A 15,451-nucleotide genomic window follows, 5' to 3' on the forward strand; every position below is an offset into this window, starting at 1 on the left:
CCCAAAAAAATAATAATGACTACAAAAGAATTCAAATGAATTCGATAAAGTTCATAAGAAAATAAAACTGAATTTGAAAAACAATCAAATGAATTAAAAACAATTTTAAAATATGCAAAGATTAATTGAATTAAGTAGGTTTGAAATGCGTTTAGAATAATTAAAAAGAATTTAAAAGAATCTGATAAAATGTCTAAGAATTTAAGGTGAGTAAATTTACAAGAATTAAAAAGGATTTAAAATAGTTAATTGCAAAAACTATTTGAAAATCTCTTGAAATCTTTGAAAATCTACAAAATCCTTTACTTCTTGTGATATTTTTACTCCTTTGAAATCCATTAAAATGTTAAAAATTCTGTGAAAATACGCAAAATCTGATTACACTTCCTGAAATCATGGGAATTTTATCAAAATACCTTGAGAGCTCTTCAAATCCCATGATCTTGAAATGCTTGAAAACCGCATGCAACATTTTTTAAATATCCAAAAACTATTAAAACCCTTTACAATCCCTTGAAATTGTTTAAATCTCTTTTAAATCTTTTAAAATGTCCTAAAATATTTCAAATAATTCAATATCCATTTTAAATTCCTCGAAAACGACTGGGAATCTTTTATATCCCTACAATTTTTCAAATCCTTTCAACTCCAATTAAATTACTGCAATCAATTATAAATTATTTGTAATCTTTTAAAATGGCCTAAATTATTTCGAATCCTTTAAAAATTTTTGACGCTCTTAAAAATGCCAAGGTATTTCAAGAAATACCTTAAAACATTTAAAACCAATTATTATTTTTCTCTCAATTAAATAATATTAATATTAAAATAATCATTAATGAAATTAGTTTTTTTCATTCCTTAGAATCTTTTAAAATTTACTAGAATGCGTCAAATAAAAAGTTCTTGAAAATGCCTTAGAAGTTTAAAAATACCCTAAAATCTTAAAAATCGCTTCAAATGATTGAATACTACTAAAAATTTCACGGAATCTTTAAAAGTGCCCTGATATATTTCAAAACAATTCAAGATACTTAAGTTGTTTGGATAAATAAGTTGTTCAGGCCTCGACTCATTTTAGAGATATAAAATTGTGAAATCAAAAAGTGTGCAATGGAAAATTTAACTTTATTTGTTAAACAAATATTCCCAGTTATCTAAGTGAATTAAGTTATCAAAATTTCTATCTAATTATTTACAGCTTTTCCCTCTTTTTTTGAATGCGAACTGAATTTTTTCCAAGGCTTTTTTCCAATCCTTATTAAAGATTAAATGCAAAAATAAATGCTCTGATGTAGCTTTCAAATGTATATCCAATTAATTATAAAAAATCTTATTTTCGAGTTTACAATTCGAATCCTGGAAAATTTTTCAAAGTTCATCACAAATATTGTCATTCTTGGAAAAAAGAAAGTTTCTCTTTAGAACTCTAATCTCAATTATCTAGCTGTATTCTCAATCTGAATGCGAATAATTAAACGCGTTAAAATTTCCTAACGTTAGAATATCTTGAGTGTAGTTAGCGATTGGTTTTAAAGCTGATTCGAGTTTTCCATGGTGTTTTTTAAAATTAATTATGAAAAAAAACATGACTAAGACAGACGGAATAAAAATAAAAAGTTCTGTATCGACGAGTGGGTCTTTTAGAAGTTAAAACGATTCAAGCTTTAACGAATAAAATGCGGAATTGTTGATTCATACCATTGAGTACAGCTGGACAGATCAATACCAGTGAGTGCTTTGCAGGTTCTTATAGCAGTTCTGATAAGAACCGACGGGTCCTTTTCCGGATTGGGTCCGTCCAAAGAGGGACTCCATGGCCCACCGATTGCCATCGTCTCATTTTTACCACGCAAACCAACCAAAAAGTTTATAAGTCGAGTTGGGTGGATGTAGTCACGGTCGGGATCTCTGTCCTCTGTCACACCACAACATCGCTTATAAATTTCTTCCATCGCAGGCATCGACATGAGCATCACCTGTAAATTTGTAAATAAAAATCTCTTTATTTAACGACTCTAAATTAAACATAGGGATTGTACTTCAATTACGTAACGGATTATAGGCCCTTTTCAGAAACCAATTTTAAAATTTCAAATTTCTTAGTTTATTTTAAACAAAAAAAAACGTGTTTTCTACTATAAAATATGACTTTTTAACAAAATACTTGAATTTTCAACAAAATAATTAAAATTTGAACATAATAGTTCAATTTTCAACCTAAAAAGATAAATTCCCAACAAAAGTGTCATAGCTCAATAAAAAAGATCTATTTTCAACCAATAAAGATTTTTCGCTTAAGTAAAACATAAAAGTTTATCTAAATTGTTAAACTTTTAAGCGAAAATATAAATTTTCTCTAAAAAAAATTTAATATTTAAAGCAAACTATGATTTTTCAGCAAAAAGTTTATTTTTCACAAAACTCATGCATTTTTATCCAATAAACATGAAATTTCAAACTAAGAAAATTATGTTTTAGCCAAAAAGGAGATTTTTCAACTAAAATCAGTCACAAAATTAATTTTAAACAAAAAAAGTCTTCTTGACTAAACAGTTACATCTTCAATCAAATTCATAAGCCTCAAACCAACAAAATAATTTTTTAATAATGTAGTTTAACTTTTAACCAAGTAGTTGAATCATCAATTAAAAAAGGTTATTTCGTAAAAAAATACTTCAACTTGAAACCAAAGAGATGAATTTTCAACTAAAAATATGAATCACAAGAAAAAAAGGATTGCTAACGAAGTGATTCAACCAAATGTTTCAAATAAAATAGTTGAGTACTCAAGTAAAGAAGAATTTTTAACCAAAAAGTTGCATTTCCATTAAAAACGGATTTATTATTATATTTCTATTAAAGTTCTATTATATTTATTATAATATTTCTATTAAAACAAATGAGCCTATAAATCGAAAAGTTGAACTTTCAAAAAAATAGTTGAATTTTCTGTGATAAAAGATTTTAGTCGACTTTTATTGATCAAAATCTGAATGTTTATGCAAGAAATAAATTTTTATGGAAAAAATTGAATTTTCAATTCAAGAAAACGAATTTTGTTTAACCAAAAAGGGTGAATTTTTTCACAAAACAGTTGACTTTTATCCCAGAAAGATTAAATTTATACTAAAATGAATTTTTAATAAAAAACGACCATTTTTAGTTGAACTTTCATCCAGAAAATATTTCAGTTAATTTTTCAACATGAAAATATAAATTTTATACAAAAAGTATGACTTTAATAATATAGTCTAATTTACGAACAAACAGTTGCATTTTTCTCCAAGAAACATACAATTTTTCTTAAAACAGATGAATTTTTAATTTTTTGTTAAATATATAAAAAAAGTTAGGTTTTCATCAACCAGAAAAGATTTTAGTTCTTTTTTCAACACCAAACTATTAAATTTAAACAAAAAATCAATTTTCTATGAAATAGTTGAATTTTCAACAAAACAGCAGAATTTTTAAACAAAAAGTATGAACTTTCAACAAAATTGTTAAATTTTCAACCAAACAGTTGCATTTTTGTGCAACAAAAATAAAAAGTTTAGTAAAAAGGTGAATTTGTAATTCAGAAAGACAAAATTAAAAAAGAGAGATAAACTTCCATTCAAAAATATTTCAAAAGACTTTTCAACATAGAAATAGGAATTTCCAACAAAAAATCAATTTTCTAAGAAATAGTTAAATTTTCAATAAAACAATTGCATTACTTCCCAGAAAGATGAAATATTTATACTGAAAAAGATGAACTTTTAAATAAAAAATACAAATTTCCAAAAAAAAATAGTTTTCATCCAAGAAAGATTTCAGTTGACTTATCAGCAAAAAAATATGAATTTTAAACAAAATGTCAATGTTACACAAAAAGAGCAGATTTTTTCACCCAAAAAGACGAATTAGTAACAAAACAGTTAAATTTGCAACCAAAAAGGATGTACTTTTAAGAAAATTGTTAAATTTTCAAACAAATAATAAAATTTATGACTAAAAAGATGAGAAAGTTTTTGCGAATTTTCAAACATGACGAACATGAGTAAAGGACCCCTCCCCCCTACAGTAACAAATTGTTTTCACCCCCTTCCCCCCCCGAACTGTTACCTAATTTATATATGGTTCCATACGTAAAATTGTACAATAAAAACTAAAATTCAGTCTTAATTGGAAATAATATTAAATATGAGTAAAAATTCTTGAAATACTAGCCTACCTTGGCAGAAAAAAGATAGTCCGAGTCAGGTGGCTCTAGTACGGCAGTATTTTCCGTATACGGATCGATGTCTTTGTGCATGACATGAAACGAACACGGCTTATTAAGAGTAAATGGCACATGCGGTGGGAATGCATCTACCCATCTAAAGTTGGTAGAAAAGAAGTCACTAGGAATGTACATATTTTGGTATCGCCTTTTGATTTCCAAGACGTCTGCTTCGGGCCTTTAGGATGGTAGGAAAATTGTTAGTAAGAACTGATCATGTTGGCTTGATCAGGATGTCTACCCGAACGATTAATGTAAATTCCCGATTTTCATTCGGCCAATTGTAAACTTTTCACGGTCATTTTAAGAGTTTACAAAATTTGGATAAATTTCAACGATTCTCGAAAATTTTAAGATATTTCTAAACATTTTAAAAGATTTGAAACATTTTTGATTTGGAACAGGCAATTTTGTAAAAGAATTATAATTCTGAGTGGGAACATCAAATCATTTATGGTCATAGGCTCCTCTGTTTCAAAGTGAAAATTATAATTTTTTATGGAAACTCCCTGTCTCAAAATTAATTTTTTTTTTACTGAAATTACCTGTTCCAAAATAAATAAGATTTATTTACAAAACTTTCTATTATGATTCAGAAATATAATACCCCATTTTCCCCAAAATTTTGGAAGAGTTAATTTTCAAATGGTGACGAATTCTGACGTGGAGCAGAATTTTTTTTAAATTCTCTTCTTCTAAATTAGAATAAAATTATTTTCGAAGATTCCCGCTCCATGTCACAAATTTCCTATACTAAGTCGAATCATAATTATTTACAGAAACTCCCTATCCTAGAGTAAAAATCATAATTCTTAAAGAAATTTCTAGTCTAAACTGAATCTAACCTGAAAATTAGAATTCTTGCCCCAAAGTCTAAATTGTAATGATTTACGAAAATTCCAAACTGTGACGAATTCTGAGTTAAAATAGGGATTTTTTAAAAATACATTTATTCTAAATAAGAATTAAAATTATTTTCAAAAACGCCCGCTCCATGTCGAAAATTACCCATACCAACCCAAAAATATAATCCTTAAACGAATTTCCTGTTCTACAGTGAACCTAAAACGAAAATTAGAATTCTTTACGAAATTTCCTGTTTAAAACACAAACTTATAATTCTTTACGGGAATTTCTTATCACAATTATCAAAATTATATTCTTTTCCTGAAATCCCCTACCCCAAACTCAAAATTATAATTCTTTACTAAAATTCTCTCTCCTAAAATAAAAATTAGAATTCTTCACGGAAATTCCCTGTCCCAAACTGAACATTATATTTTTTCACGGAATTTTGATGTCAAAATTTCGAATTTCAATTCTTTTCGAAAATTCCCTGTTCCAAGTCAGGATAAGCGTAATTATTTACGTGCATTTTTATATTTATTTCATTTATTCCCTTTTTCAAAATTAGAATTAAAATTATTTTCGAAGACTCCCGTTCTACGTCGAAAATTCCTTACGAGATTCCTTGTTCGAAGCACAAAATTATAATGCTTTATGGGAATTTTTTTGCTACAATTGTCAAAATTATATTCCTTTACTGAAATTCCCTGTCCCAAACTCAAAACTAGAATTCATTACTAAAATACTCTCTCCTAAAGTAAAAGTTAGAATTCTTCGCGGAAATTCCCTGCCCTGAACTCAACATTATATTTCTTCACTGGTTTTTATATCACAATTTAGTATTTCAATTCCTTTCGAAAATTTCCTGTTCCAAGTCAGGATAAGCGTAATTATTTACGTGAAGTTTTATATTTGTTTCATTTATTCCCTTCTTCAAAATTAGAATTATTTTCAGACGTTTCCGTCACATGACAAAAATTACCTATTCCAAATGAAAGCTATAATTCTTTACGAAATTTCCTATCCCAAAGTAAAAATTCTAATTCTTTGTAGAAAATGCCTGTTGAAAAGTCAAAATTGTTTTTCTTTACTGAAATTCCATATCACAAACTTAAAATTATAATTTTCTACAAAAATTCTCCCTTCTAGAGTAAAAATGATCATTCTTCACGTAAATTCCCTGTCCCAAACTCAAAATTACATTTGTGAGAATTGTGATTATTTCGCAAAATCCTCAGTTCCAACCCAAAATTGGAGTAGTAAATCCCTGTAACTGAATCACATTCCCGGTTCTTTCCCGATTTCCCAGTCAGGTAGACATCCTGTTGATACACTAATCAAATATCTAAACTAGAAAAAATAATGTTAAACAAATTACATACAAATCAAGTGCTATTTTCGGTATTTGGACCATGTAACGAGGAACGACTCGAGTACGTCGACGAGGTCTCGGAGATTTGCTTCTTCTAGTTCTCGACGGACTACGTTCCTCCTTCTTCTCACGTTCCCTGATGCGTTCCTCTCGACGACGCTTTCTTTCAATTTCTTCATCATCGTTTCTACGATCACGTGATCTTTCGCGAACTCTGCCTTGTTTTGTACGATTTGCAGATGAAACTCCACTATTGTTGCTAGAATTGAACCTGCTGTTTGCCGTTAAGAAGAGTTTAAGCATATGGCACAGTTATATTCAGTGAGTAAGAAGGGACATATTTATTTGCATAAAACAATATTTAGGGCTGCCACATACTTATATACTTTTACCCTTCAAACGGTACACTGGTGCAATTTAGCTCCGTCGTTTTTGAAAAGTTGGTATCATTTTAATCATGGAAAGCTAAAAGGGATTATCCCCACCACGACAAATATATCCGAACCTCAAGGTTTCAGGCCTCAGTCCAGTTAGTTCCAACTTCGTTGATCTCTCCGAGATAGAAGGACGAAAAAAATCGCATTGGTGCGAATCAGCACCTGTGTACCTTTTACGTGTGGTAAAGTGTTGCGAGCTGGAATTTCTAAATATTGTTATCAAGTAAAGGAGTTTCGTTCCTTTGTTAAATGTAAGTATGTTTATGTACATTTATTTGTAATTTATCGATTTTTCATGATAATTTCTAATAAATTGTGCAGAAATGTGATTTTTTCCATCAGATGCAAGGGAATGAAATGCCCAATATGTATGCGAAGGATGTGCGACGACCATTATTCATCAATGTGCATCGAATGCCAAAAATGTCGAATTTTTTCCAAAAAAGTGATTTTTCAAAAACGCCGCTTTATTTATAACAAATTACCATGGGGAAAATAATGATTATCCAAATTTCTATAGAACCATTAGATTCAGCAGGAAATTTCACACAAAAAACATGTGTTTAACATTTTTCTAGTCTCAATCTTTTTTTTTATATTCGAAGTTGAAAATGCAAAAGTCAGGTTCGCACCAGTGTACCTTTAGTAGGGGTCAGAAAGGAGTGTACCGTTTGAGTGTTAAAAAAGTGATCGGCTTGCATTAAAAAATTAAATGAAATTCTGTTGCTGTATTCGGCGGTGAAAACCGAGGAAAAATTTACTAGAATAAATTTTACAAGTAATGAAACAAATTGTAATTCATTTGATTAAAAGCTATATGAGCCTTTGATGCTTAACTGTCCTATTTTATATTTACATAATTTGCAATAGGAACTAGAAAACCAGAAAACTATCAATTAAAATAATTTACATTTTAATATTGCAGACTTCACAATCTAAAATGCTTTTAAAGCAGATACAAGTTGGAAGATTTTTCTCGAAAATAGGGGAATAAATTATTTTTAATAAAATGAATGTAGATACCATATTGAATTTAATATGATTCTCTTTAAATTCCAAACCTTTCAAGTAAAAATATTGCAATTTCAACTAAATTAATTAATTTTTAACCAGAAAGATGAATTTTCAACTAAAAAGATTAATGTTGTATTAAAAGAGATTAATTTTGAAACAAAAATCCAATTTTTAATTAAAAGAATTAATTTTCAACAAAAAGAGAAGGAATTTCCAACAAAATAGTTGAACTTTTACACAAAGAGATGACTCTTCAACTAAAATGATAAATCTTCAATAACAAAATAGTTTTACTTTTCACCAAAAAGTTGAATTTTCAACAAAAAATTTTGAATTCAACGAAAAAAGACGAAAATTCTACCAAGAGATGAATTTCAATGAAATTCAAGTTTTTGCTCAAAGAAATAGATTTTTAATCAAACATGGGATGTATAGTTAAATTTTCAAGCAGAGCTCAATTTTTAACTAAAATTATAAATCTTCAACCAAAAAAATTAATTTTTAACAAAATGGTTGAATTTGTAACAAAGACAGATTATTAATACTGATCAAGCTGTTGTATGTTTATAGAAAAAAGATTAATTTTCTACCAAAACAAATTTTAATCAAAAGATTTAAGTTTTCAAGTGAAAAAGTCTAATTTTTTAGACAAAAATGGACTTTTATTCCTGAAAAGATCAATTTTCAACAAAAATGTTAATTTTTAACCAAGAAAGATTAATTATCAATTAAATAACTGAATTTTCAATAAAAAAGTTAATTTTTAAACCCAATAGTTAAATTTTCAATCAAATAGTCGACACATCGAACAAAACACTTTGACTAATACCAAAAATAGTTGCATTTTCAACCAAACAATTGAATTTTCCACGAAAAAGCTATATTCAAACAAAAAAGATGACTTTTATACCAAAATTTTAACGAAATAGTTGAATTGTCAATAAAATAATTAAATTTTCAATCAAGTAATAAAACTTTTACTAAAAAAAAAAATGAATTATAAACCAAAAATATAATAGTTGACTTTTCAAAAAAAAGAATTAACTTTAAACCAAAAATATATGGATTTTTATATCGAGTTGTAGGCTACCATAGATTTTATAAATATATTAATTAAATCTTTTTTTAGATAAAATCTAAAATAAGATATGGACTAAATTGAATATAGTGACTTTTTCTTAATAAAGTGACTAAAATGTGAATTTTTCTTAAAAAAAGACTTGAAAAAAGTGACGGTGTGGCAGCCCTGACAATATTTCCCAAGAAATATTATTTTACTATCATTGACCTGTTACTCGAGTTTTCAGAGGGAGGAGGAACAGCGTTGTAAGTCCCTGACGGCCGGATGGGTTGTTGCTGACGGTTCGACTGATTTGATTGATGAGTGTTGGTATTGCTATTATTGTTGCTATTTCCCATAGGGAGTACTTGTATCCTAGTAGCGTTCCATTTAAAAGGCATCGAAGGATTGTAAGATGCTTCGACGAGAACGCGATCACCCACTACTGGATTGGATCCTTTTACACACGCACTATAATAGAAGTTTAGTACTTTAAATTAGTTTCTGTAATATAATCACACTAAAAAAAGAGAGGTCACGAGCTGTGTGTAGCCGATTCGAATTGGGCTTTACAATTACCCACTCAAAAATCGCCCAGGGATGGCCAAAGTTTTGTTTTGCCCTCCTCTACTTGAAATATTTGTGAAATAATTGATGTCTTCGTGAAATCTTATTAATCTATCCAAAATCTTTGGCAAGTCATTGTAATCTTTGTAAAATAACTGAAATCTTGGGGAAATCACTGAAATCTTTGTTGGATAATTGAAATATTTGTGAAATTGTTGAAATCATTGAAGTCGGAAAAATCTTTTTAATCTTTCCGAAATCTTTGCGAAATATTTTATAAATATTTGACATTATTGAAATCTTTGGAAAATCATTGAAGTCTATGTGAAATCTTTAGAAAATCATTGAGATCTTTGTAAAATATTTAAAATATTGTATATATATGAAATTCTTTAAATCTTTGCGCAATATTTGAAATTTTTGGCAAATCATTGAAATATTTTTGAAATCTATGGAGATCTTCGAAATATTTTTGAAAAATTTGTAAAATTATTGAAATCTATGGAAAATTATTTATGCCTTTGTGAATGTTTGTAATCTATTCGAAATCTCTGTGAAATATTCTAAATCGTTGAAACTTTTGGGAAATCATTAAAACCCTTTGAAAATATTTGGTATATTTTTGAAATTATTGAAATCTACGAAATATTTGAAATTTTGGTTAAATCTTCAGACAATTTTTTAAATATTTGATCATTTTTGTGAAATTGTTTAAATCTTTGTGAAATATTGTTATTCTTTGGGAAATCATTTAAATATTTGTGAAATCTTTTAAATCTATCCGAAATCTTTCTGAAGTCTGCGAAATATTAAATATTAGGTTAACCTTCGTGAAACCATTTAAATAATTGTACAATCTTTCTGAAATCTTTTTGAAATATTTGGTAATATTTGTGAAATTATTGAAATCTTTGTGAATTTTTTGGGAAATCATTGATTTCTTTGTAAAAACTTTTAAATGTATGCAAAATCTTTGCGAAATATTTGAAACATTTTATATCTTTGGAAAATCATTATAATCTTCCTGAAATCCTTAGAAACATTTGCGAAGAAATCTTTGAAGTTTTGAAAATATTTGTGAAATTATAAAAATCGTTATAAAATCCTAGATGTCTTTGTAAAATCTTTAAAATCTTTGGGAAATCATTGAAATTTTTGTGAAATATTTGGTAATATTTGTCAAATTATTGAAATCTTTGTGCAATCTTTGAAATCTATAGAAAACTTTTTATGAAATCATTTAAGTATTTGTGAAATCTTTGAAACCTAAAAAAATCTTTGTGAAATTTTTGTGTAATCTTTTAAACCTATAGAAATCTGCGAAATATTAAAAATATTTTTTAAATATTTGGTAGTATTTGTGAAATTATTGAAATCTTTGGCAACATGATTTTATACCTGTATTTATTATTTATTGTGCATGTATTATTACTTATGTACACTTTTTATTTAGTATAATATTATTAAACTAATATGCAAAGTGTTTCATTCACTATTATAAATTTATTCTACTGCCCCCACCTAGAAAAAAGCTCCGCCGCTTCCGGTGAAGCCCTAGTCGAATCGGCGACGCATATCTCGTGACCTCTCCTTTCGTGATCAAATTTTCAATGAGAATAGTTGGGATTTGCTTAGCATAAAACATTTTAAATCATTTTTCAAGGCAACTTGCCTTGTTTGAAAGAAAACATCCTCATCCACAAAGCCAAAATTGTCATGTACTTTGGTAACAATGCCTGTGAATACTCTTTGCTTTGTAGAGGAAGAAGACTGAACGTTTTGTTGAACTTGTTGCGCAACGCCGGTTACCGATTGTTGAAATGCGTTCGTGTTCAGCGCTCGGGGGGTTGGATACGAAACTGTGGCCACTTGCGAATATAATTGACCTGCTATATTGGGCTGCAGATTCGAGCCAAGTTGAGCCATCGAGGCCATTGTTAAGTTTTGCTGTAATATCATATTTTATAAACTCTGTGCCGAATAATCGACTAGAAACCAGTTATGTAGTCACAGTTCATATGGGACAGAATACGTCAAGTGTTCCCAGCTAACATTAATTTTTGTTTAGATTGGGTTAAAACTTGTTTGAATTATAGTCCTAGTGGACCTACATTAATCCACCTTCCGTGACAAATTGTTCACACGCGGTATGACATACCCCTGTTACTTTAAACTTTAATTAAAGGTGCACCAATTGTGTTTGGAACTTTAAAAAAATTACTCGTTATTTTTAAAGTTTGCAAAATGTTTCCTAAAAGTTTTTATCATGATTTTGTTATATAAACAATTTTTAAAAAATATGGAAGTTGAGAAGCCCGAGAAATTTACTTTTTTCACATAAAAATGCATAAAAAATTCAATTTTCAATATTTTTCAAAATTCTTGTGGAGGCATACTTTCAAAACATTACACTATAACGAGAAAATATTAATTTATCGCGTGGTTTCGAAAAGTATATTTATTTCGCTATATGAAGTTACGCGTATTTGAAAAAAAATCGAATATCGTGATAGATAATAAATATGGATTTATTGTGAAAAAAATTTATTTATTGGCAGTTTTTTCAGATATAATTTCAAAGACTTATGTAAAAACATGTAAAACAATCATATTTATAACTGGCGTGATCGACCTCAGTTTCTAAAGAAGCATCATCGAAGCCGTCATTTTCAACGGCTACCTTCTGCAACTGTTCTCGAAAGGGCCGACTGCTCAAATTATAGGCCATTTGCATACATTAAAAATAGGTGGATAAAAATAATTATGGTCGCACTTTATTATAATCACTCTTCATTCACTAGTAAGCCAAAAACATACAAAAAATTTAATTAAAAATAATTTACAGAAACATACGTACTGTGCACACGGGGTAGCAAATACCCCAGAATTTCGGAACGTCTACTTTTTACTGTTGCTGAGATCACACTAAACTCGAACGGTCAAAACTATGCACGGAGTCTTAAAGTACACAGAGAGAAGTTTGATATACTCGCTCACCCAACACGTACAATTGTGGCATCAATCCCACAGTAGACAGCGCCACTTCTGTTTAGTAGAACCGCTCCACTGGTTCGGGAGAAACATTACCCCGAACAAGCCGAACCGTTTGATCAAGAGTATAGTCGAACCATTCTGCACACGCGGCACTTGTGGCACAATTACGCGCTTGTGCAGCTTAGGAAAATATAGCACCCAAATTTCGAAACGGCTGATCTGCGTAAGTTCGGGGTAACCAGTTCCCCGAATATGGAGCGGGCGCCATACCAAACCGAAGATTCTCTCACAACTAGCGCGACGGTTTTACCTAAATTCTCTCCATATAGTAATACTCCACTAATCCTAAATGGCGGTACAGGTACCGATTCGCATTCTAAGTATTCGAAAGTCAAACTTGAAAATTTTTTGGGGTAGGTGACAGCCCATGTGCACAACAAAGGTTAAGGTGATCCGATTGCACTTTTATTATAGTGTTTTGGAAAGCACTTCTCATGCACTTTAAGACTATTAACGTGGTACAATCGAGTATAAAAATATAAATTTGAGCAACAAAACGTTTGCGGTCCACTTTTTATCCTACGTAATTTCAAAGGGTATAAAGAACTATTTTTCTAAGTAGAATTTTTTTAAAATATGTTTTTTTTTTTTTCAAAAAATCAATTTCAATTTTGATTTCCAAAAAAATATCTTGAACAATTTTGAATATATAGATCGTTATAATAATTTGGCGGATTAATGTAGGTCCACTAGGACTATTCTAGCCAAGTTTGAACCCGATAAAAAAAAGTTAATTTTAGGTGGGAACACTTGACGTATTCTCCTCCATATATGTCAGGGATCCTATGCAGGTTAAAAAACAAAATTATATTACAATAATATCTACAGGCGTTAAGACATGTAATATTTCTGTAATTTTTGTAAGTTATCGAAACTCGATTCTGATATAATAGTATACTAACTTGTTGTAAGCCCAGGCTCTGCTGATAGACCTGTTGACTTTGTTGTTGATACTGCACCATAGGTTGGCCACCTATACTCCCCATGGCTTGGCCCAACATCTGCTGTTGTATATTTTGAATTTGCCCTGTAGAAGATTTTTTATAATCAAAAAAGTATTTCAATAATTATTGGTATTGAATTTTATTATCATTAAATTATATTTTATATTGGTATTTTCTAATTTTCGTGAACATATTGTTAACAATCTACATGCTAAAAATATATATGTTGAGATTAAATATTGGAGGTGTTGCGGTACTTTGGTCAAAAAACAGCAAATAATTTAAAAAAGTAACAGGTTGTCTACTCAAATCATGAAAAAAAACCCTCTCAACTCCAGGTTTTTTTCCGGTATGTCAAGATTTTCCCAGGTAAATATCTATCATTATCTGTGCCTCGTTCGGCGAGGAACATGAATTTGAATAATAATTAAAACAAGGTTTTATTTTATCTTTATCTAATAAAAATTCAGTGATAATTTAAGTGAAATTAAGGTGGGCACTAAATTAAATTCAATTAAAAACGCCTTAATTTCCTAATTTTCTAAGTAAAAGTACTGTATTTTTAGTAAGATAAATACGTTTTTACCAAAAAGATTAATTGTCTACAAAAAAGGCGATTTTTCAAATTAAATACATGAATTTTCAAACAAAAACTAGTATCGTCAACTAAAAAGATACATTTTAAATGCAATAAGTTTAATTTTGAACTAATGAATAGCCAATTTCAACCAAAAAATGAATAGTTAAATTTTAAGCCAAAACAATTAACTCAAAAAATCTGCCCTCTACGCGGGCACATCCTCATCGCGCGTTGTGCGCGCGGATCGCAGGTTTGAGCGTGCCTAGGGCGCTCGACGACGGTTCTCGCGCTTCGCGATCGATGTTGTATTTATCTCGCGCTTCGCGCTCGGTCTTTATATTTTCGCACATTCTTGTGCAAACATTTTAAAATTAAGACTCGAAACATCCACCACTGTAATTTTGTGATTGTGAATTCTCTTTCGTTAAAAAAGCTTAGCTCGAGAGTTTGAGCGCACCTACGGCACGCGACTGATGGCAATCGCACTACGCGCTTAGTCTTTGCATTCCTTCCGCATTCAGATACAGACGTTTTAAAATCAAAGGTGAACGGACCAAGAACTATAATTTTGTGATTTTGACTCTTTTTTGTTAAAGCTCTTTTGGCTTTAACGAACACATTCTCATCACGTATCTCGTGCTTCGCAATCGATTTTGACAACATGTCAACTTTTCTACATTATACACAACACTTTTATATCAATTATAATACATTTTTTATGTAACTCTACCAGGAATTACTTACTACAAAATTGCAAAATAAAAAGCAAATTATATTTATGCATAAAATTTTTACATCTTGAAAAATGTGGTTTCAAAAATGTTTTTTAGGATCAAATTTTAAATTTTCAACTTTTTGACCAAATTGAAAAAGTTGTTATCATAATCTTGTAGGGCTTTCAAAAAGCAACGTTTTTCTTCTCCAGACTTTTTTTCGTATCATGCGTTGTTTGGCTTAAATTGTTCATTTTAGTTTTTTTTTTTATTTTGAAAATGCTATAACTCCAGTAATTTTTGATTAATCGAAAAAATTCATTGAGATAAATTGTTAAATTTAATTAATTAAAAAAAAGTCGTCTCAAAAATAATCAAAATGTGCCCACTTTTAAATTTTCATATAAAATGGCTGGCTAACGAACTTGACCTTTAGTTTATGACACTAAATAAGTGCCCTAAAGGCCAATCTAATAGATTAATTTTATCAAAAGTTATCGTGTTCACAGACAGACAGACATACAGAGACACATTCGTAAAAACCTGTTTTTCGGATTCAGGGGGTCTTAAAACGTGGACATTTGACAAAAACGGGGGGGG

At 29.5% G+C, this 15,451-nt stretch overlaps 1 protein-coding gene across 3 annotated transcripts in view; it reads right to left on the reverse strand.

Annotated features, from left to right (window-relative positions):
• The window catches only part of LOC117181682 (cell division cycle and apoptosis regulator protein 1-like), a 33,926-nt gene that overhangs the window by 15,410 nt on the left and 3,065 nt on the right, over positions 1-15,451 (reverse strand). For 2 of the 3 annotated variants that reach the window (XM_033374599.1, XM_033374600.1), the window contains exons 2-7: positions 13,517-13,641; positions 11,233-11,507; positions 9,222-9,464; positions 6,493-6,753; positions 4,217-4,442; positions 1,702-1,979 (exon numbers count right to left, since the gene is read on the reverse strand). In XM_033374599.1, the coding sequence (XP_033230490.1) occupies positions 1,702-1,979; positions 4,217-4,442; positions 6,493-6,753; positions 9,222-9,464; positions 11,233-11,507; positions 13,517-13,641 (1,408 nt within the window). Of the gene's footprint in view, positions 1-1,701; positions 1,980-4,216; positions 4,443-6,492; positions 6,757-9,221; positions 9,465-11,232; positions 11,508-13,516; positions 13,642-15,451 lie in introns of all 3 variants that reach the window. The other variant, XM_033374598.1, reaches the window with a different exon arrangement.

Source organism: Belonocnema kinseyi, chromosome 10 (assembly GCF_010883055.1).
Source record: "Belonocnema kinseyi isolate 2016_QV_RU_SX_M_011 chromosome 10, B_treatae_v1, whole genome shotgun sequence".
NCBI lineage: Eukaryota > Metazoa > Arthropoda > Insecta > Hymenoptera > Cynipidae > Belonocnema > Belonocnema kinseyi.